At 43.6% G+C, this 23,215-nt stretch overlaps 1 protein-coding gene across 1 annotated transcript; it reads right to left on the bottom strand.

Annotated features, from left to right (window-relative positions):
• Positions 1-549: 549 nt before the first annotated feature.
• On the bottom strand, positions 550-18,285 carry LOC132780633 (vomeronasal type-2 receptor 26-like). Its single transcript, XM_067460761.1, has 4 exons — positions 18,038-18,285; positions 16,107-16,491; positions 1,549-1,672; positions 550-1,454 (listed from the first exon to the last, which is right to left on the bottom strand). The coding sequence occupies exons 1-4, from the start codon at positions 18,283-18,285 to the stop codon at positions 550-552; spliced, it is 1,662 nt and encodes a 553-aa protein (XP_067316862.1).
• Positions 18,286-23,215: the final 4,930 nt, after the last annotated feature.

Below are 23,215 nucleotides of genomic sequence, written 5' to 3'. Positions count from 1 at the left end.
GGTCAACAAGCTCAGCAGCTCAGTGCTTTAACCCACTGCGCCACCGGGGGGGCCCCAGGGGAGACATACTGAAGCACATTTCACTATAGTTTTTCAGTGAATATCTCATAGAGTCTCAACTAATTCAATATAGTTTGTGACAGTCACAAAAATGACATTTCTGGAGTACAAAAATACTTTCAAAGTATATACCACAAAATTAAGCAGGATATAAAACTTTTTTCACATTTTGTTACATAGTGTTATTTGTTGTATTTGAGATCAAATTGCATCTCCTTCCTGGATGACCAGTCAAGAGGTGCAGGGATCAAGAAAGAAGGTTGCTCTTCTTTGCCCCAGCAGCATGTCCACATCAACAGTGCCCAGCAATTGAAACTGATCCAGTGTAATCCTCCACACATAGTTGCTTGGCACCTTGTTCTAAACTTTTGCTCCAATGGGTGACATCAAAGAAATAATCACAAACAATACAGAACCTTACAAAACCTCCTTTTTCATCAGCATTGCTATAATATTTACACTTATGAGACACCCATTAGCATTTATATATCACTGGAAATGTTTGTTGGTTAAATGTGATTTCTGGTTCTTATCTGGATAGAGTAAAATAATATAACATTTTGGGAAAAAGATGCAGCCAAGTAGTCCAGCACTGGAGGCCAATATAGAGAAGATCTCCACAGCCACCATATATTTCCCTTTGGTGCTGAGGTAGGCTGGGATGAAGGATACCCAGACAGTGCAGAAAACTAACATGCTGAAAGTGATGAACTTGGCTTCATTGAACACATCAGGCAGCTTCCTGGCAAGGAAAGCCACAATGAAGCTCACCAAAGCCAAGACACCCATGTAGCCCAGAATGGAATAGAAGGCAATGGATGAGCCCTCATTGCACTCCAGGATGATGTGTCCAGGCTCCGAGTAGAAATCCGCATCTGGGAATGGAGGGGAGGTTCCCAACCACACAATACAAATCACAGCCTGAATGAGAGAACAGACCAGCACAAAGAAGTATGAAAGTCTAGGTCTCAGCCATTTCCGTGCACCACTGCCTGGCTTTGTGGCCTTGAAGGCCAGAATCACGGTGATGGTTTTGGCCAAGACTGTAGCAAGAGAGGCAGAGAAAATGATCCCAAAGGCTACCTGGCGAAGAAGGCAGGTCGTTTTACTTGGTCGTCCAATGAAGAGCAAAGAGCAGAGGAAGCAAAGTATGAGGGAAGAGAGGAGGACATAACTGAGCTGCCGGTTGTTGGCTTTAACTATGGGAGTCTCTCTGCATCTGATAAAGTTTCCTAATATTAACGCAGATAAGAATGAAAAAAATAACACAGTGAAAGCTAAAGCAATTCCTAAAGGTTCCACATAGGAAAGGAAGGTGATGTTTTTTGGGATGCATTTATTTCTTCCATTGTTTGGATAGTGGTCCTTTTTGCAATCCACGCAATAATCCATATCTAGAAAACACGAATCAGAGGACACTTTTATCTATTTGCCTTTGTGCATTTCTCTTGGCTGAAATATTGGCAATCTATCCAAGGGCTATCCTACCTGGCATACTGGATATTTTTCCTGTAGGACATTCAATGCACTGGAAGCAACATTTGGATTTGTCCTTCAAAGGAATCTTCCAGAACCCAGGTGAACATTTATGGCTGCAGACAGAATGTGGTGGCTATGCAGATTTAATGAGAAAAATTAAAATATATATAAAGCAATCATTTTTGTAGCGCATTTTTAATTGAAATGGCTCCCATAACAACCGAACCATGTACAAAGGTTTCTGAGTACTTTGGTAAAACAAACATGTAATGAAGATGTAAGAGCAAAAGAATATTGGAATTCCTTTCTCATGGACACTTCCCGAGCATCACTGTCCTATGCTTTTCAGCTGCCAAGTAAAATGCTTCATTTTATGGGGAATTCAAGTTGATCTCTAACACTGCATTTTAGTTTGAGCTGGTTCATGGGTAACTATTTTGTTTTGTTTGATTGATGCATTATTATATTTTAAGGACAATTCAATAATTGGATCATTCTATCCCACCCAAAACCCACTTTGGTTGAAGAGAGTCAATCTTTGAATTTTAAAATAAGCTAAAAATATCAATAATTACGAAGTTATACAACATGACTTACCTGGAAGTATTTGTTATTCCATAAGGCCATTTCTTCATAAATAGCAATACTGTGATTTTTTGCAGAGCCAAGGTTCACTTCCCCAACTTTCACGCTGAGAAAGGAGTTGTTGGGGAACAGGAACCAATTCAAAATATTGTAAGTTACCATGTGTCCATTCCCATCAAAAATGGCATCTTCCACGGTAGTTTTGTTGTAAAGTATGTTTTTAAGGAACCAGTGCATCTGAATATAATAAAGAATATAAGTGTGCATTGTGTATTATGAAGTGTCCAAACCCCATTGTTTCAAAAAATGCCTTCAATGGGTTAAGGATTCAAAATTTTTAATTTTTTTTTTTGTAAAACTCATATTTTAGCAAGAGCACTTCCAAGCTGCAAACACAGTTTTTTCAGGGGGAGTGTGACCCCATCCAGAACTGGTTGATACACCTTGATCCCTAGGTTAGGAGGATTCTTATGGCCTTAGTACATGGCCGCCCCCAGCACTCCTCTTAAGGGCGAGACGTAGAGCCCTCATCTCGCCTCACATTGCTTCGCCAACTAGCAGGACAATCACATGAAGGGAAGTGAGGAGCATGCGTAGTCACGTAGACACTTCCTATATTGCCAGATCAGTGTCTGCTCCATGGGGCGAAGCTGCCTCTATCTTGTCTGGATTCAGTTTCAATTTGTTTTCCTACATCCATCCATTACCTCCTCCAGGCATTCATTCAGAAAAGACTTACTATCCCTAGCTGAGTGTGTTTTTGAAGGCATAGAGAAATATATTTTGGTATCAACAACATATTGATAGCACCCTGTCTCACGCCTCTTAATAATCTCACCCAATGGTTTCATGCAAATGTTGAAAAGCATTGGGGAAGAGGATGTCATCTTGTGGGATGCCACATAGCTCCCTTTCTGAGGGCCAACACCCTCTTGGAACCTTCCTGAGAGGTACAATCAGAACCATTGTGCCTCCAATTCTAACCCTCCTCCCACCTCAGGCATTCCAGAGGATACCATGGTCAATGTTCTGTTGCGCACTGGGCCTGTAAAGAATTTCCTTTAGAACAGGACCTGCAACCTTTGCCCAGCGGGAAGCCAGGGGGCCCAAGGAGAAGTTCTCAGAGGTTTTCCACCACAAATGAACTTTAGATGGCTTGTGAAGTATAACAGAAGTCTTTTATTAATGAACAATCTAACAGAAACTTTTCTTGTCTTCAATAAAGCTAAACAAATGCTTCCAAGCTTTATGCAACTGGTGACTTCCTAATTTTGCCCACGAAGGACAGGCAACTGTCTTGAATAACTTCTTCTTTATTTTAAATGGAAAATCCCCTTTTTAACTTCTCCCAGGCTGACTGTAATCTAACCCTTACTGATGTGGGCTCCGCTACCAGGTCGAACTGGTAGACTCTTAAGACTGTTTCCCCCCAGAAAGTCTTGATGCTCTTAAGACTGTTTCCCCCCGGAAAGTCTTAAGGGTTGAAGCTTTTGTACAGGGGGAGCTTGCACATGTCCTGTTCCTTGTTGAGACTGACTAAAAAATGGTTCCCTTCCCTTCCCAATTGCCCTGAGCAAGGGGCGGAACCAAAACTTAATGATGATGGATAGGTGACTTGCCCTATGACTGCAACCAAAGGAAGCCACCTATCTGCAAAGTCCCTGAAACCCAGGGCTGCAAGCAAACATTTAATACAAAGCAAATAAATTTGGAGCTCCTGGTACAGCCGTACCAGCACAGTCAAAGGTATCAAAAGTGCTGAGATATTTAAAAGCACCAACAGGGACAAACTCCCCCTATCAGTGTTGAGATGGAGATCATCCACTAAGGTGAACATAACTGTCTCAGTTCACCTTGTCTTTATTCAGTCCATTACCTCCTCCAGGCATCCTTTCAGTGGAAACACACTATCCTTAGCCGAATCGGTTTTTGAAGGCATGGAGAAATATATTTGGGGGTCATGAGCATGCTGATAGCACCTTGCCCCATGTCTCCAGATGATCTCTCAGTGTTTCATGTAATGCTAATAAGGACCTAAAATGCACCCCCCCCCCCAAAAAAAAATGTTTTCCAGAAGGATGTTATGGTTGGTGATTTTGAAAGCCACTGGGAGATCTAGAAGCACAAACAGGGACAAACACCCCTTGTCAGTGTTGAGCTGGAGATCATCTACTAAGGAGACCATAGCAGTCTTCAACTCCATATTCTGCTCTGAAGCCAGTATAAAATGGCTCAAGGAAGCATGTGTCATGCAAGATTGCCTTGAGTTGGGAAGCAACTAGCTTCTCGATCACCTTTCCCAGAAAAGGTATGTTAGACACTGGTTTGTAGTTATCAAGGTCCAAGTGATCTAGGGAGGGCTTTTTCAGCAGTGGTCTGGCTACTTCTTTTAAACAGTGTGGAAAATTCCCTTCCTGCAGAGACCGATTGATAATTTGTTGTTTTTTGAAATCTAACTGTACGAGTATCTCTTCCCTGAACAATCAGCCAAGAGGGGCAAGGATCATGAAAGCCGGTTATAGAATCATAGAATCATTGAGTTGGAAGAGACCTTGTGGGCCATCCAGTCCAAACCCCTGCTAAGAAGCAGGAAAATCACATTCAAAGCACCCCCGACAGATTATCCTGGGATCCCATCCCATGAGGGGAAGCATCACCAGCCAACTTCCTCCCATCGATCCAAAGGCAACATAGGAAGCCTCCCATGTTGCCACTGCCGTGGCATATACAGCTTGCTCTCCCCTTTCAGCACAGAGCCCAGCTGTAAGTACACATGTGTCGTGTAATGGGTCCATGTTGAAAGTAAAGAGCAAGCAACATACAGCAGTCAAATCAGCCCGTCAGATGAGGTGGTAAGTCTTATTGAATGCCTTCAGATTTCAATGGGATTTGCAAATACAAACCCTTTTTCTTGAACTGGCAGTTACAGGACTGTCAAGGGAGAGAAATGGTCGAGAGTTTGCAGAGCACGATGAGCATCACATCCCTCCATTTGCCCCTCTCCAGGTGCAGAGCAGGGGTTTGATGCATGTAATGGTCAAGAAAGCTAGATGGAAGCAGGTTCAGAAGCTAAAAGACGATTCTTAAGCATTTTTTTAAACTGCAACTTTCAGACAACATGAAGCTTGGTTTTGGGCAAGTTTCAAATACGCCATACAGAAATTCTGTTTTTATTTCTGTTTTGGGAGCCTCCAAGGCCCCGGTGGCACAATGGGTAAAACCACTGAGCTGCTGAACTTGTTGACTGAAAGGTCGCAGGTTCGAATTCGGGGAGCGGTATGAGCTTCCGCTGTCAGCACCAGCTTCTGCCAACCTAGCAGTTTGGAAACATGCAAATGTGAGTAAATCAATAGGTAGGTACCACTTCAGCGGGAAGGTAACACCGCTCTATGCAGTTATGCTGGCCACATGACCTTGGAGGTGTCTATGGACAACACTGGCTCTTTGGCTTAGAAATTGAGATGAGCACCAACCCCCAGAGTCGGGCACAACTGGACTTAATGTCAGGGGAAAACCTTTACCTTTACTAAGGTGACTCAAGCAATTGTGTGACAATCTTGTTGTTGTCAAGGTGAAAGGACTCACCTGCCAGAGAGGGATGTTCCCAGGTTTCAGAATATTTCTCCCCTTTTTTTGCTTTGATCTATCCAAATAAATATAATGCAGTGCCTTGCCCACCACAAAAACTGCTTTGAAGATACTGTGACTCAGGGGGCTCATGTTCATCTCAAAATGGGATACAGAGGGGCCATCCAATTTCTCCTGACCACTGCATGACCTAATTCCAAGCTGTAGAGGCCATGAATAGGGAGGAGGCAAATTGCAGTTGAATACTTGGCTCCAGAAACTCTTAATGAAAACATCATCAGGATATTTGTTCAGAGTCACAGACTGGAGAAAATGCCGGAATCCTGAAATCTCTTTCTGATGGGATACAAAGGTTAAAGCACCAGAAAATTGTCCTGCTCTTAAATGCAGATTAGTGTCCCACTTCGCTGTGGTCAACCACACTTTCCCTGCCAATATCCCCTTTGTTTGCAAGTATATTATTGAGAGGAAGTTGATATCACCATACACAAACACCACTTTGCATGATGACCTCCTTAGCTCTTGGTCTTTCTGTTCCAGTTCATTGAAAAATGCTAAAGGATTATCAAAGAAAAATAGAAATTCATGACAGATCCCATTCTCCTCCATTTCCATTTTTAATTTATGGATGAGGCTCCCACTTCTGCCATATGCTGCGGCAAAAAGTCCAATCCATGTCCACTCAAAGTGCAGAAGCAACTGGATTATGCCCACAAGATGAAGTTCATCACTTGAGTATATTTGATACAAGGAGGGAAATTCAATTTGATTATTGAAGATGGGGTCATGGGGGCCATAAATGATCTGTGTGGACACAGAAAGAATTGTCAGATAAGTTGGTACAGCAAGGATTCAGCAAGATATTTATTGCTGTGATTAGATCATAGACTGGGAATGCATCTAAACCAGGCATGGGCAAACTTCAGCCCTCCAGGTATTTTGGACTTCAACTCCCACAATTCCTGATCTCAGGCCCCACAATTCCTGGTCTCTGAAAGGAAAGGGCCTGAGGCTTTTAGGAATTGTGGGAGTTGGTCCAAAACACCCGGAGGGTCAAAATTTGCCCATTCCTGATATAAACTGTAGAATGCATGCAGTTAGACACTACTTTTACTGTCATGGTTGAATACTATGGGACCATGGAAGTATTGATGAGGAGATATTGGAAAAATAGGTATTTATTTATTGATTTATGTATGTACTTTATAAGCACTGAAATGTATAGAAAAATCAAGTTCTCTCTCTCTATAGAAAGAATGCTAACGGTCAAGCAAGCTGCGTGCAGGCACAGCAAGAGAGGGGCTGAAGAGGAAGGCATGTTATCTATACATTCCAAGAGAGAGATAAGCCACAGAGGCTGGTACAAAAAGCCCAGTGCCTTCCTTTAGGGAAGGAGCCAATGCCTCTCCCTCATGACAGGTCAAAGTGGGCCCCTTGATTGATGAATGTAAGATGCTGCTAGAAGGAAATACACAGACACATGCCTTTTGCATGTTGGAAGGTAGAATTTGATGTTCTTATGATGCTAAGGTGATGCAGTGAGTGACGTTAATGTATGTAGAACCATGTTCTTTGTTTGCTTGCATTTGGAATCTATAAAAGGCACAGTCAACGCCTATTTCATTGCTCTGGTTTGCTTTTGGACACAAGTCCACTCCAGGGCTCCAGCTGGAAATAACTCCGTGCTTTTTTTTAGACCTCCGGAACTCTCTTTGTCTCTTTTCCTAAAACCTTCTTCCTGCCATTTCTTTTTGGTGAGCCAGCCAGGAGGATGTGGGCAGGAGATTTTAAAAAGGTTTGCAGAAAATGAGACTAAAGAAAGGTGCTTTTTTGGGAAGCCTTGAAGATTCCTCGGGGCAGTAGACCAGTTTCATCATTTTTGACAGCAACCCTTTATCCGGCTGGCAGTGCCTTTTTAGCACTGGAGCGACTCTCGGGAAGGTGAAGACGGGCTGCTGCTTCCGACGAAATTCCATCCTTTCATCTAAGAGGCTGTGAAAACCATGGATCAGGCAAGTATGAATGTGAAAAAAGGACATTTAGAAGAGTGTAGACGTCAGGAGAGGTCATAGCTGTGTTTGCTAGTGACCACCTAGGAGTAATTAACCTGGAAAAAGGCAGTCCCGAGTAGACTTTTTTGGGGTTTTGTTTTTTGCTTTGCTGTGCCAGAAAAGGGAAACCGACTGCCTAGAGATAAGAAAGAAGGTTGGGGAAAAGCCTAGGTACATTGTCTGAATGCATGATTGATTGAATGAATGTTTGTATGAAAGGGCCCAGATGCTGTGTGGTTAGGTCCCACAATTCCTTTTTCCCTCTTTGGTGTATTAGTTGTCTGTTTGACTAAAACATGGGATGGCCCTTCAGAAGCAAGCTTAAATCCCTGCTAGGATTTGTTACCAGATTTGACAAAAGTTTTGCAAAAGTAGATTTTGGGCAGGAACTGATGAGATCAAATCTCATATCCTGCCCCACTCTGTTGAGGAAGAAATGCCTCACCTCCCTACTCTACTGGGATGATGGGAGATCCCCAAATCCTGCAAATTCAGCCCTCCAACCACCAGCAGCAGGAAGCCAGCATAAGCCCTCCAACACCACCCAGTGTCCCTACATAGAAGATACCTGAAACTTTCCCCATCAGATGATGATATAGATGACTCAGATTCTTTGCTGTGTGAGTCCACAGCCACTCATTTCTAACAGACGTAGCTAACAGAGTGGTTGCTAATAGAGATCAAAAGAAGAGAGATAAACAGTGACAAATGAAGGCTCAAGCCGTTTGCTTGTCAGTGGCATTAAGGCAATGGAACCAAGCAGAGGGCGAAGCAGAGGGTGAAGTTATGAGCCAGAAAGAGGACAGCTCCCTGCGCAGAACCAATGTCCAAACTGTAAAAGAATCAAGGGCATTGAATTAGAAAGAATTAGGATCCCAAGAAATAACATTTTTAGTAGACATGAGAGCAGAAAAGAAAAATCAGTGATTACCACCCCAGTGGCCCCCATAACTCAGAAAGCCATAAAAGTCATGGGAGTCACTGGAGATCAATGTCTACATTGTTTCCTAAGAAAGAAAGAAAAATGAAAAGAAAAGAAAGAGAAAGAAAGAAAATGTCAGCTAGCAACAAAAGAAGTTACCTTCAGTTTTATATATATGCCTAACTGCCCAGTTCAATTGCTGGGAAGAGACTGGCTATGCAAATTAAGAGCAAGAGCATTCTTTCAGAAAATGAATTTGCTAAGATGGCTTTAGAAAATAACAGGCCTTTTGCACCTCACCTGCCCCATGGTGGAGGCTGCTAGTAGTTTAAAAAGGCTCAGAGAAAAAGGAATAGGAGAAATGTTGAAACTCCTGAGGTATGGGCAGAAAACTATTCCCCCCGGGATGGCCAAATGCATACCTCCAGAAATAGTACAGCTGATTACAGGAGCCTGGCTAGTTAGTCTGAAGAAAACACCCAATTCCTAGACCCAGCCATGAAAAAACTGAAGTCAAAAGCTTAGGATTCCAGATAAAAAGAGGGTCATAGGAACCTAGAAACTGAGCGAAAGCAAGCCATCTGCCAAATCTCAGCCCCCAATACAAGGAAGCAAGTTCATAGATGCAGCAAAATTCTGTAAAATTTGGATCTCTATGATGTAATGAGCAAAGCCTTGTGTCAAGTCACAAAGGGGGGGGGGCGCGAAAGAGAGCCCTTCCAGTGGACACAAGAGCAGAATGCTGTCTTTCAGCAAATAAAATCTGCGCTGAGGACAGCACCAGCTTTAGGCCTGCCTGAAGTAACTAAATCCTTCACTCGTTATGTTGCTAAGAAGGAAGATGTAGCAATAGGCATTTAACTCAAACTATAGACTGTTAGAACTCAAAGGAACCAGTTGCTTAGCACCTCAAGAATGCTAAAATATCAGGCACTGTTGCGTGAGAATCCTTCCATTAAGGTTTAGCAATGCACTACCTTGAATCTAGCTCTCCTCCTGCAAGAGGAACGTCATAGCTGTATTATATGCCAGTTGTCCTGACTTGACAGATGTTCAATTGCAAGGAGTTCATATGCACTTAACATATACACTGATACATAGCATGCATTTTCAGTGCTACTTGTCCATGGTGAACTTTACAAAGAAAAAGGACCTTTAACAACAGCATGCCAACCAGTTAAAACATTCAGAAGAGCTATTGCATCTCTTAGAAGCTGTATGGGTCCCAAAACAGGTGGTTGTAATGCATTAAAGGGACATCAAGCAGGGCAGGATCCTGTAGCTAGAAGAAACCAGAGGGCAGATGCCACTGCCAAGGAAGCAGCTGCCAGACCCCTTCAGGTGGCTACCCTTCTCCCCTTGCCCAATCCCAGTGTGCAGCCCACCTATAATAAGGAAGAGCAACAATGGGCCCAGGACAATGGTGAAATAGACTCAGCTAACTCTACTGTTTGGTGAGCTTTTCCAGATGAAGAATAATTGTCCCCAGAACCATGGCATTGGAGGTAGTAAGAGGAACTCATGAGTCATTTCAGGAAAATGGCACTAGCTAAGCTCTTAGAAAGACAGTTAAACATAGATTGTCTTCACTTCTTGACAATTGTAGCTTTAGCTAGGTGTCATACCTGTGCCAAAAACACTCCATGTCAGGAGCAATGCCTGCCCCAGGTACTCAGCATTGTGTAAATGTACTATTTGAAGTCATAGTTGTAGCAGTGGTACATATTAGATGCACCCCCACCCTCCAGAACCATTAGACTGTCTTCTTTTGAAATATCTTATGAGAGGCCCCCTCCTTCATTCCCAAGGTCACAAAGGGGAATTGCATGAGATAAGGGCCCAGGCAAAGAGACAGGACATGGTTGCTTTGGGAAATTGTTGCAAGAGTTATGGCAAATGCTTATGAGTTCAGGCCACACATACACCTGATCCCTACTCGTTTGTTTAAGCCAGGTGTGGGTTAAAGATTGGTAATGAGAAACTTTGCAACTCAAATGAAAAGGTCTTTATGTCGTGATTTTTACATCACCTAGTGCAGTTAAGGTAGCAGAAATCAAACCTTGCTCCCTTGGGGTAGAATTAAGCAAGCTGCTCCCAGTTAGCAAGCTATTCTAGATCCAAAACACCCACTAAAGCTTAAAAATAACACAGGATTGTGGTTGTTCTAACCTAATGGAGAAAGTTGGCAGAAAGAAGATTCAGATTAGACATTACTACAAGACACAACCTGTAAGCTGTCTTGTTCAACGTACTGTCAGATCTGCACCTGCTGTAGGATGAGAAGATTGGGCTAGACACTGCAGCTTAAGTCCATACCTGGAAGCGTCTAAGCTCCATGCACTGTCAGACCCACAACTGGAGAGGAAAGAAGACGGAACTAGGCCTTATTGTAACCTATGGGAATGGTTACTCTACATACAGTCAGATTCCAGAAGAATGAGAGCTTTGTAGTGATATATGTGTTTATTTGTGTGTCAATTTTGAAAGTAGATGGTAATTGGTTCAATAAGCATGCAAATTTGTGTTTGATCAATATGGGAGAAATGCTAACTTGAGATATATGAACATTCTGAGTCAATTGTAAAATTTTCCTTTCTGCCTGCATTGATTAAGGAGGAAGTTATAGTTTTGCTACTCAACTCTTAAAAGAGCAAAAGGCAGACCAAAGAGTCTTAAAATCCTCCTAGTCTTTTTCAGTGGTGTCAACATAGATTAATACAGGTTCTAGGAACAACCCCAGGTAAATGCTTTTGAATAAAGGAAGGAAATTATTCTCAAAATAGAAGTTAAACAGGTGCATTAGGCTGAAAATAAATTAAAAAGGAAGTCTAAAGCACCTAAAGGGGGGAATTGATGAGGAGATATTGGAAAAATAGATATTTATTGATTTATGTATGTACTTTATAAGCACTGAAATGTATAGAAAAATCAAGTTCTCTCTCTCTATAGAAAGAATGCTAATGGACAAGCAAGCTGCGTCCAGGCACAGCAAGAGATGGGCTGAAGAGGGAGGCATGTTATCTATACATTCCAAGAGAGAGATAAGCCACAGAGGCTGGTACAAAAAGCCCAGTGCCTTCCTTTAGGGAAGGAGCCAATGCCTCTCCCTCATGACAGGTCAAAGTGGGCCCCTTGATTGATGAATGTAAGATGCTGCTAGAAGGAAATACACAGACACATGCCTTTTGTATGTTGGAAGGTAGAATTTGATGTTCTTATGATGCTAAGGTGATGCAGTGAGTGACGTTAATGTATGTAGAACCATGTTCTTTGTTTGCTTATATTTGGAATCTATAAAAGGCACAGTCAACGCCTATTTCATTGCTCTGGTTTGCTTTTGGATGCAAGTCCACTCCAGGGTCCCAGCTGGAAATAAATCCATGCTTTTTTTAGACCTCCGGAACTCTCTTTGTCTCTTTTCCTGAAACCTTCTTCCTGCCATTTCAGTATTAGTTTTACAAGGTCTGTAGCCTTCTCTGTCGAATACTGCTGAACCTCACCAAACTATAATTCCTGTGATTCTATAGCACTGAGCCGTAGCAGTGGTGCCAAAAAGTATAAATTCTAAAGTACAAATCAGCAATTCTGAACTTGGGGGTCAGGACCCCTGGGGGGGGGGGGGTGGTTCGAAGGACTTTTCAGAAGATTCACCAAAAACACATATTTTTGATGGTCTAAGGAACCCCTTTGGCAAGGAAGGCTGAAGATCTCTCTGCCTGTCCTTCTCTTCCTTTTTGGTGTTGGTGAACTACAACTCCCAGAATTCAAAAACAGCCCCCCAACCCCACCAGTAATCAATGTTGGCCATGTAGGCAGTGTGCCAAGTTTGGTGAAGATCCATTGTTGGTTGGGTTCAGAGTGCTCTTTGATTGTAGGTTAACTATAAATCCCAGCAACTACATCTCCCAAATCTTAAGTCAATTTCTACCAGTGTTCAGATTTCAGCATAATGGAGTATTCATGCCAAGTTTGGTCCATATCTGTCATTGTTTGAGTCCACAGTGCTCTCTGGAGGTAGGTGAACTACAACTCCAAAATTCAAGGTCAATGCCCACCTAACCCTTCCAGTATTTTCTGTTGGTCATGGGAGTCCTGTGTGCCAAGTTTGGTTCAATTTCATCACTGGTGGAGTTCAGAATGCTCTTTGATTGAGGATTAACTATAAATCCCAGCAACTACAACTCCCAAATGACAATATCAACCCAACCCGACCCCCAACCCCACAAGTATTCATATTTGTGCGTATCCAAAATTTGTGCCAAATTTGGCCCAGTGAATGAAAATACATCCTGCATATCAGATATTTCCATTATTATTATTATTATTATTATTATTATTATTAACTTTATTTGTACCCCGCTAGCATCTCCCGAAGGACTCGATGCGGCTTACACAGGCCGAAGCCTCAAAACACAATACAATAGAGAACATAACACAACAATAGCAAAGCAAATCAAAACAATAAGCAAAATAATGACAATGACAGTACATCAAGACATTATTAAAAACTGGTTCGGCCGGCGCACTGGGGTACAAGGGTTAAAAGTGCTGAAATGGCAGGAGGCAGGTAGGATTAAAAGTGCGGTGTGCAGCGACGATTAGTTATGCTAAGGTGCTACTAGGACTTGGGGTGGGGGTTCCTAGTCTGAGAAGGCACAACGGAACAGCCAAGTTTTTAAATTCCTTCTGAAAACGGCTAGAGTAGGGGCCTGTCTGAGATCTTTTGGGAGGGCGTTCCAAAGTCGGGGGGCCGCCACAGAAAAGGCCCTGTCCCGTGTCCCCACCAAGCGCGCTTGCGACGTGGGTGGGATCACGAGCAGGGCCTCTCCAGATGACCGAAGCGAGCGTGTGGGTTCGTAGATGGTGATGCGGTCACGCAGGTAGGGTGGTCCCAAACCGTTTAGGGCTTTGTAGGTGAGCACCTGCACCTTGAATTGGGCTCGGAAAATAAATGGCAGCCAGTGGAGCTCCTTAAACAGAGGGGTAGACCTCTCTTGATAATGAGCCCCGGTTAGCATCCTGGCTGCTGCCCGCTGGACCAATTGAAGTTTCCGAGCCGTCTTCAAGGGCAGCCCCACATAGAGCGCATTGCAGTAATCCATTCTAGAGGTGACCAAGGCGTGGACCACCCCGGCCAGATCAGCCTTCACGAGGTATGGTCGCAGTTGGCGCACAAGTCTCAGTTGCGCAAAGGCCCTCCCGGATACCGCCGACACCTGAGCCTCAAGTGTAAGCGAAGAATCCAAGAGGACGCCCAAACTGCGGACCTGTGGCTTCAGGGGGAGTGTAACCCCGTCCAACACAGGTGACCACCCTATACCCCGATCCGGTTTACGATCGACCAGGAGGACCTCTGTCTTATCGGGATTGATCTTCAGCTTGTTCTTCCTCATCCAGATCGACACAGCGGCCAGGCACTCGTCTAGCACCTGAGAAGCCTCCTTGGAATTAGGTGGAAAAGAGTAGTAGAGTTGTGTGTCATCCGCGTAGAGATGGCACCCAACTCCAAAACTCCGGATGACCTCTCCCAGCGGTTTCATGTAGATGTTAAAAAGCATGGGCGACAAAATAGAGCCTTGCGGGACCCCACAGGTCAAAGGCCAGGGGTCAGAGCAGGCGTCTCCCAGCTTCACCATCTGAGTTCGTCCCTCCAGGAAGGACTGGAGCCACGACAAAACCGTGCCCCCAAGGCCCATCCCGGAGAGACGACCCAGAAGGATACCATGATCGATGGTATCGAAAGCCGCTGAGATGTCCAAGAGAACCAGCAGAGTCACACTCCCCCTGTCCAGCTCTCTGCGGAGGTCATCCACCAAGGCGACCAAGGCTGTCTCGGTGCCATGACCAGGCCTGAAACCAAACTGTGACTGATCTAGGTAGTTGGTGTCGTCTAGGAAACTCTGGAGCTGGGAGGTGACCACCCGCTCCAGCACCTTGCCCAGAAAGGGGAGGTTGGAGATCGGTCTGTAGTTACTCAGCACCGTGGAGTCAAGGGAGGCTTTTTTGAGGAGTGGGCGAACCACAGCCTGCTTCAAGTTAGATGGAAAAATTCCTTGCTCCAACGATGCATTGATAATCGGTACAAACCAGTCAAGCAACCCCCCTCTGGCTGATTTAATGAGCCAAGATGGGCATGGGTCCAGAGATGAGGTGGTCGCTCTCACAGCCCCAAGAGTCTCCTCTACGGTTTCAGGAAGAACAAGCCTAAAAGAATCCCACAAGGTTGGACAAGCAGGTGCCTCCGTCACCTCTCCTGGCACTGCGATGGATTATGATTCATAACAGTATCAACATTACAGTTCTGAAGTAGCAATGAAAACAATTTTGTGGTTGGTGGGTCGCCACAACATGAGGAAGTCTATTAAGGGGTCATGGCATTAGGAAGGTTGAGAATCACTGGTATAGATACTCCCTGAGACTTTGAAAATCCAAGTTGTAGTCCCCACTGAGGCATGAAAGTCATCGCATCATGCCTCACGCGATGGTTGTGAGGATAATGATTAATCAAAAAGAGACATAGATATTGTAGCAGAGAAAAATGGTCCATAAATGTAATAAATAAATTTAATGAAGCAGAAGTGTGGGGCCTAAACCAGGTACCGTTATTAGAGCAATCACAATCACAGCACCTGTGAAGTTTTCTGGGAGTGGACAATAGGACCCCAGCTCCCGCAGTAAGAGCAGAACTGGGAGTATATACAGTAGATGGTTTATCCAAGATTAGGGCATACAACAACTGGCTAAAATGGAAGGCCATGGCAAATGAGCAGACAAAAAAAATCAACATCAGACCTCTTGGCTAGTTCAATTGACAAAACACATTAGGACAGTCGTTCTCAACCTTCCTAATACCACAACCCCTTAATACAGTTCCTCATGTTGTGGTGACCCCCAACCATTGGGTCTTCTTACCTAAGAATTTCACTTGTATTCTCCCAACAACTTTGTAAGGCAACTATTTGTCTCTCAAATTTAGATCCTACCATTCCATTAGAAATAGTACACAGCATAACAAACAATACACAATAGAATACAACAAATCAATAAGTTCAACATAAGTCAGCAATAAGAACTCCTTTATTCTCATCTAACTACTGTGTAATGGAAGGCTTGGGGGAGAGCCTTTCCAAGAGTATATCAAATGTGAACTGTCCCAATGTTACCAATGCCATAATTGTAAGTCACAGAGGAATTTGTTGATTGAATTTAGGTTAGTTGCCCCAGAAATGAAAAGGCACTTCTGAGAATTTGTACTTCACTCATCAAAAAAGTATTGTTTTTGTATTGTGCACATTGAGCATGGGCTTTGAAATATTGCTGGACAGCTGTATTCTGCATGCAGAAACTCAACATCAACATCTCTCCATAGGTCTCATTGTCAGATGATGATAAAGGGAATATAGAAATGTCGTTAGTATTACCTGTGGTATCTTGTAGATCCCCAGCATGTTGGCTACCTGAACAGATGACTCTGACGTCTGGGCTCCAATGACAGCCATCATTTTCTTTTGGCGGTGACAATTGTAATTGGCAAAAAGTCTGACTTTCCTTGTGTTCCTCATGTTGTAAGAGGACTGACCATAACCATAGTAGAGCCAATGTCCATAGAAAGGTATGCAAACTGGAGCGAGCTTGTCCCTCTCAGACAGTAGGCTGATGACATTCTCATAGGTTTGGCTTCCACTGTAATAGTTGTCATACAGGCGAAATCCTAGAGAGATGTTAGGTAAGAAATGGGGATCCTTGTTGATTTCCTCCACAGCAAATACAAAGGCCAGGACGTGCTGGTAGTTCTTTGATTCTGGGCTGTGGAGATAGAGAGAAAAGCAAAGCGTTTCCTATGTAACAGACATAGGCGATACTCCTTTGGTTAGCTCCACCTTCAGAAGACCTATGCAATTATTTTAGGTCAATGCATAGGTAAATCCCACTGAGTGACGGGTCTCCCCTGGACAGAAATAATATTAGGCAATAGAAGGCTGGTCTACTACCATAGACACAGGATGAAGAAACCCTGTTAGTTAGCAAGAACTTCTGGCTAAATGACCTTGATTAGAGCTGTAAACATAGAAATGTAGAGAAATACAGCTGAATGACACAAAAGGATTCAAAATCTTTTAATGTAAGCAAAAGGTTAAAGTTATAAAGAAATTTCAAGGCTTGAAGTAATTGCTAGGCACTCAATCTCTGTAACTAGTGCTGGTACTTAATGTTGGCCACCAATGGCTTAGGTTTTTCTAAAACTCTTTGAACAAAATTATTCTTTTATATCCATATTGGTTAAGATTAACTGCTCTCAGCACTCCAAACTGTTGGCAAAATTAATATTTTATATACTTCTCCTAATTGTTTGCACTGTCTATCGCTATCCCTCCATTTTATGTGTATCTGCTGAAAGATTAATCTTGCCTCCACAACTGATTAGCACAAAAGGTGTGGACTGAGTATCATAGGACCAGGTATTTTTGTAGAAGGTGAGAATCACAAACTGGAATATGCACCGTACAATCAGGAACTATAGCATCTAGTCTGGCTAACAGGTCAAACGCTCAGAGTGATTGGGTTGTTGTGAGTTTTCCAGGCTTTATGGCCATGTTCCAGAAGCATTCTCTCCCGAAACTTTGCCTGGATCTATGGCAGGCATCATCTGAGGTTGTGAGGTCTGTTGGAAACTAGCAAAATGGGGTTTATATATCTGTGGAATGTCCAAGGTGGGAGAAAGAACTCTTGCCTGTTGGAGGTAGGTGCAAATGTTTCTGGCTCCCAATATTTAAAAATTCTAAAATCATAACAGTGAATAAAGAACAGCACTCAAAAAAGGGGAATTCCAGGCAAAAAACAGAGTCAGCTAATCACCTCCCAGAAAAGGATTCCCCCAGGCAGTAAGAAGCCAGACCTTGAAACTGCTGGACCATTAAATGCTAATCAAGGTGGCCAATTGAAACATTCACACCTACCTGAAGCAGACGATAGTTCTTTCTCCCACCTTGGATATTCTACAGATATATAAACCCCACTTGCCTTGTTTTCAACAGATCTCACAACCTCTGAGGATGCCTACCATAGATGCAGGTGAAACGCCAGGAGAGAATGCTTCTGGAATATAGCCATACATCCCAGAAAACTCACAACAGCCAGTGATTCCGGCCATGAAATCTTCAATAATGCTCAGCGTGATGATTATACATTAATCAAAGTGCCAAAAGTTGGCTTCCTGAGACTCTGGCTGGATCTAACTGCCATATATTGCAGTTTGAAACAATAGTGTAGAACCATCCTTTGCTTCAGACTTCTCTTTGTACTGTCAAAATATTTAGTATCTCAACCAGCTAAAAAGAAACAAAATTCTTACATGCTTGGAATCTTGAAAGGAGAAACTTCCTCAGGACGCCCTTCATAATTTGGCCTTGGAATAGTTTGATGAGCTAAAGATAACACACCACCAAGAATGAGATCCCCATCTTTGTAGTAGCCCTCTGCGTAGGATCTGTCCAGATCACACTGTGTCTCTCTCCTCTTGCCTGCCACGTGCGGTAAAAGTAATATGATGAAGATCAGGAAAATCATGACAGAATCTGATGGTGATTTTTCAGACTTCATCTCTAGACAAACAAATTCTTATTATCAGAGTGCTGCTGCAATAGATGTTTAAAAAGATAATAACAACACAAGGCATATCTAGGTAATTCTCTGCAACAGCTCACCAAGTGGAACTCAGTTCTGAACAATATAGTATTTATAAAGGATCTGCCTGTGATCTCAGTCCTATCTGAGGGAATCTTTTTTCTCACCTATTTGTAAAGTGCGTTCAGAGTGTTACTTCTAACACAAAAATAAATCACGATAACAATCATTTCACTGTTCCCCAGGCAGATGCTGATTCCAAACATCTCATTTTGCGTTTTGCAGTTCCCTGGTGTTACTCACCTACAATGGACTATTTCAATGTTTCAAGACAACAATCTTTTTCAGAACTTCTCACTTGTGAAAGTTTTTGCCTCATTGTAAAACCTAAGAAACTTTAACGAACAACCAAATTCTGAATACACTCAATGCCAAAAAGTTTTTACATTTTGAAGTGCTTGATTTTTAATTTTTTAATGTTACTGACTGGAACATTGAAACTCTGAAAATAGAAGAATTCAGGGGGCGAGCACCTTCAAACCCGTGAACTCTTGAAGGGGACAGCACAAATTGAGAGGATGGATTTTGTTGTCTCAGACTGGGACCTTCAAAAGTGTTGAGGTCCAGGAACTTCCTCTAGATACCCCACTTAGTATTGTAAGCCAGGAAGCAAACTTTAGCTCAGTGTTTCTCAACCTGGGGGTTGGGGCCCCTGTGGGGCCGCAAGGGAGATTTCAGAGAGGTCACCAAAGACCATCAGAAAACACATATTTTGGCAGAGAAGGCTGACGACCTCTCTGCCTGTCCTTCTCTTGGTGAACTGCTACTCCCAGAATTCAAAAACAGCCCCCCCCCCCACCAACCCCACCAGTATTCAATGTTGGCCATGTAGGTAGTGTGCCAAGTTTGGTGCAGATCCATTGTTGGCTGGATTCAGAGTGTCCTTTGATTGTAGGTTAACTATAAATCCCAGCAACTACAACTCCCAAATGTCAAGGTCTGTTTTCACCAAACTCCACCAGTGTTCACATTTGGGCATATTGAGTATTCGTGCCAAGTTTGGTCCAGATTCATCATTGTTTTAGTTGATAGTGGTCTCTGGAGTTAGGTGAACTACAACTCCAAAACTCAAAGTCAATGCCTACCAAGCCCTCCTAGTATTTTCCGTTGGTCATGGGGGTTCTGTGTGCCAAGTTTGGTTCAATTTCATCATTGGTGGAGTTCAGAATGCTCTTTGATTGTAGAATAACTATAAATCCCAGCAACCACAACACCCAAACAACAACATCAACCCCCTCCCCCAACACCACCGTATTCAAATTTAGGTGTATCGGGTATTTGTGCCAAATTTGGTCCAGTGAATGAAAATACATCCGGGTCTCTTGAAGGGCTGCTATGTTGATGTTAAAGCGTCCTAGCTCCCTTGCAATGATGGCAGTTCTGCGTTCAGGACGTTTGCTGTCACTGTTGTCCATCAGTGTCCGTACATTCCATGTACCGAAGTTCATATTTCTTTTTTGGCCGCAGGGTGGTGACCCCACTGGACGCGGCAGTCCAGCCAGGGATGAGAGAGGCAGACTATGTTTAGGGCACCTTTTCTAGCCCCCTCCCCATGTGGGGTGAGCAGAGTGGGTCCTCAATAGGGCTGCTCAGTCGCAGATACAGCTGCCGAACTACTCAACTGCCTCGGACCTTGAGGTAGAACGACTGAGTCTGTACCCACCGCCCATGTGCCAGTCTGTGACTAGAGGCTTCCAGATTTCACAGTCCTGCCCCCGTCACCACTCGCTGATCGCCATGGGACTTTGGTTGGTTGGTTTTTATTTTCTTTGGAAGACGCCTGTGCGTGAGTTTTTTTTAATGTGTGGAGGTCAGTGCACAACTGATCAACACACAGTCTTCACAGAGTGAGGTTCCACTGGTGATGTAGTTTAACACAATGACCGTGGCTTCTCAGTCTGTTGCAGCCTTCTTCCGCCTTCACAGCCGTTGTAACATGTGCCATGTTATCCTCCGCCTGCTCCGCCGTTGAGGTCTTTGGGTCTTCGGACTGTGCTTGGTCTGGAACCTCCCCCGCGGTTCATCGGAACACGCAAGCCCCCTCACCATGACAAGGTGACAGTCCAGGTGACTTGCCCTCTCACCACTAGATGAATTCACAGATGGATGAAGCCAGAACCCCAGGCAAAGGAAATGTGAATCAGCCCCTAATCCCATGCGGAAAACACAATAGATGCTTCTCCAAACCCATCATTTGGTATAACCTTCCATTGTTTATTTAAGGAAACTTTCCCCTCTGTCAAACTATACCAATCAGCAAACATTGTTTCCCCAAAGGAATCCCCTTTCAGGCTACTGAGCTCCTGAAGCAAAAAGGGATGGTGCAGAAACAGAGAACCAGTCCCAAAATTCCTTCAGTAAAAAGTTTTATTAAGTTTCCTGTAATATTGTACTCCAGTCATAAACTGTAAACCCTGCATGATTTCAGCTACTGCAAGAACCGCAGTTTCAGAGATCCGGTGTACCAAGCTCCAAAGACCCAATGAGACATGAACAGGTTGAAGGCAAAGGAACAGAGGCTTTATTCACCTTGGCCAAAGTGAATGCCAGCAGAATCTGCACCCTTAAAATTGACATACCCTGATGAAAACTCTCGTGGACGTGGGAAAAGAAACAATGTTGGTAGGATCCCTCAACCTCTGAGGATGCCTGCCATAGATGTGGGCAAAATGTCAGGAGAGAATGCTCCTGGAACATGGCCATACAACCTGGAAAACCCACAGCAACCCAGTGATTCCGGCCATGAAAGCCTTTGACAACACAGTGTTGGTAGGATTTGAGTTAATGAGTGCTAAGGGCCTCAATCTCATCTGTTCGGAATGTAACAATGGGTCTTTTCTGGGTTGACAAAGGATGGCAGGGGTATTGATATGTCTTGAATGGATTCCCAATAAGAGGGTCTGGTTGTTTTTGGAGCATGAATGGGTTCCCACGGTGGAAGTCTGGCCAGATGTTGGGAAATCTTTGTGGCTCTTCCTTGGCTACACTGTAAACACACAGGGCTATTGTAAGTTGATTGTGTTGCTTGCCTTGATGACATGATGAGATTTGCCCTGAGGTGCATGTACATGCTTAATATAACTTGGTGAGTTCAGGCTGAAAGTTACCTGAAACTAGTTTTGAGGGGGAAAGGTTACCTGTGGGCTTCATGTCTGAGCACTCTCAGAGCAGCAGGTATTGGGATTCATTTTGGGTTCCAATTTTGGGTTCAGTAACACTTGCAACCATGAATATTCTGCTGAACCAATAAGACTGCGGGGTCATAATTTGAACCAATTGCAGCAAATGTCTATTCTTTCAAATGTCTCCCAAATAGGTATAAAATGTGTTTCATGGCCGGAATTATTGAGTTGTTGTGAGTTTTCCGGGCTGTATGGCTATGTTCCAGAAGCATTCTCTCCTGACGTTTCACCTGCATCTATGGCAGGCATCCTCAGAGGATGTGAGGTCTGTTGGAAACAAGGCAAGTTGGGTTTATATATCTGTAGAATGTCCAGGGTGGGAGAAAGAATGCTTGTCTGTTTCAGGTAGGTGTGAATGTTACAATTGGCCACCTTGATTAGCATTTAATGGTCCAGCAGTTTCAAGGCTTCTTACTGCCTGGGGGAATCCTTTGTTGGGAGGTGATTAGTTCACTCTGATTGTTTCTTGCCTGGAATTCCCCTTTTTTGAGTGCTGTTCTTTATTTACTGTTATGATTTTAGAATTTTTAAATACTGGGAGCCAGAAACATTTGCACCTACCTCCAACAGGCAAGAGTTCTTTCTCCCACCTTGGACATTCCACAGAGATATAAACCCCATTTTGCTAGTTTCCAACAGACCTCACAACCTCAGATGATGGCTGCCATAGATGCAGGCAAATTGTCGGGAGCTAATGCTTCTGGAACATGGCCATAAAGCCTGGAAAACTCACAACAACCCAATCACTCTGAGCTTTTCACCAGTTAGCCAGACTAGATATTATAGTTCCTGATTGTACGGTGCGTATTCCAGTTTGTGATTCTCACCTTCTACGACAATACCTGGTCCTATGATACTCAGCCCACACCTTTTGGGCTAATCAGTTGTGGAGGCAACTTTCATCTTTCAGCCGATACATCCTAAGGCAAGCATCCTAAGAGGTTGTGAGGTCTGTTGGAAACTAGAGAAGTGAGGTTTATATATCAGAAATGTCCAGGGTGGGAGAAAGAACTCTTGTCTGCTTGAGGCAAGTGTGACTGTTGCAATTGGCTACCTTGATTAGCATTTAATGGGCTTGCAGTTTCAAAGCCTAGTTGAACCAACCTGAACACAACATATTATCTGAGAACACAACTAGCAACTACCATGTCAGACTACACAGAGAAGCCATTGAAATTTAGCTGTCACAGCTTTTCTGGCAAGTCATTTCACAGTCTTGGGATGGCCGATAAAAAGGTCCTCTGCGTGATCATTGCCAGTCAGGTTTGGGCCAGTTCAAGTCACCATCACCCAGAGTACCTGGGTGTCTTAAGGGGCAGATTATATGGGAGAAAGTGATCCTGTAAATAGCCAGGACCCAAATCATCTAGGCTTATAAAAATTCTAAACACTTTGTTTGTTTGTTGTTGTTCATTCGTTCAGTTGTTTCCGACTCTTTGTGACCTTATGGAAGCCCATGCCAGAGCTCCCTGTCAGCCATCACCACCACCAGCTCCTTCAAATTTTTTCCCCAAAAAGGGCTTTGTCATTCCTCCTCCTTGCCACTGTCTCCTCCCCCTTTGAAGATGTAGCAATGGAAAATACATAGTGTTATTTGTTGTATTTGTGATCAAATTGCATCTCCTTCCTGGATGACCAGACAAAAGGTGCAGGGGTCAAGAAAG

Source organism: Anolis sagrei, chromosome X, assembly GCF_037176765.1.
Source record: "Anolis sagrei isolate rAnoSag1 chromosome X, rAnoSag1.mat, whole genome shotgun sequence".
Taxonomy (NCBI): domain Eukaryota; kingdom Metazoa; phylum Chordata; class Lepidosauria; order Squamata; family Dactyloidae; genus Anolis; species Anolis sagrei.
The sequence above is the reverse complement of the archived record's forward strand: the minus strand, read 5'-3'. Positions and strand labels throughout refer to the sequence as shown.

Coding starts and splice junctions, on each gene's coding strand:
- LOC132780633 (XM_067460761.1), bottom strand. CDS start 18,285: ATGAAGTCTGAAAAATCACCATCAGATTCTGTCATGATTTTCCTGATC. Junction 16,492..18,037: donor CCTTTCAAGATTCCAAGCAT/GTAAGAATTTTG, acceptor CTATCTCCACAG/CCCAGAATCAAAGAACTACC. Junction 1,455..1,548: donor AAAAATATCCAGTATGCCAG/GTAGGATAGCCC, acceptor CGTGTTTTCTAG/ATATGGATTATTGCGTGGAT.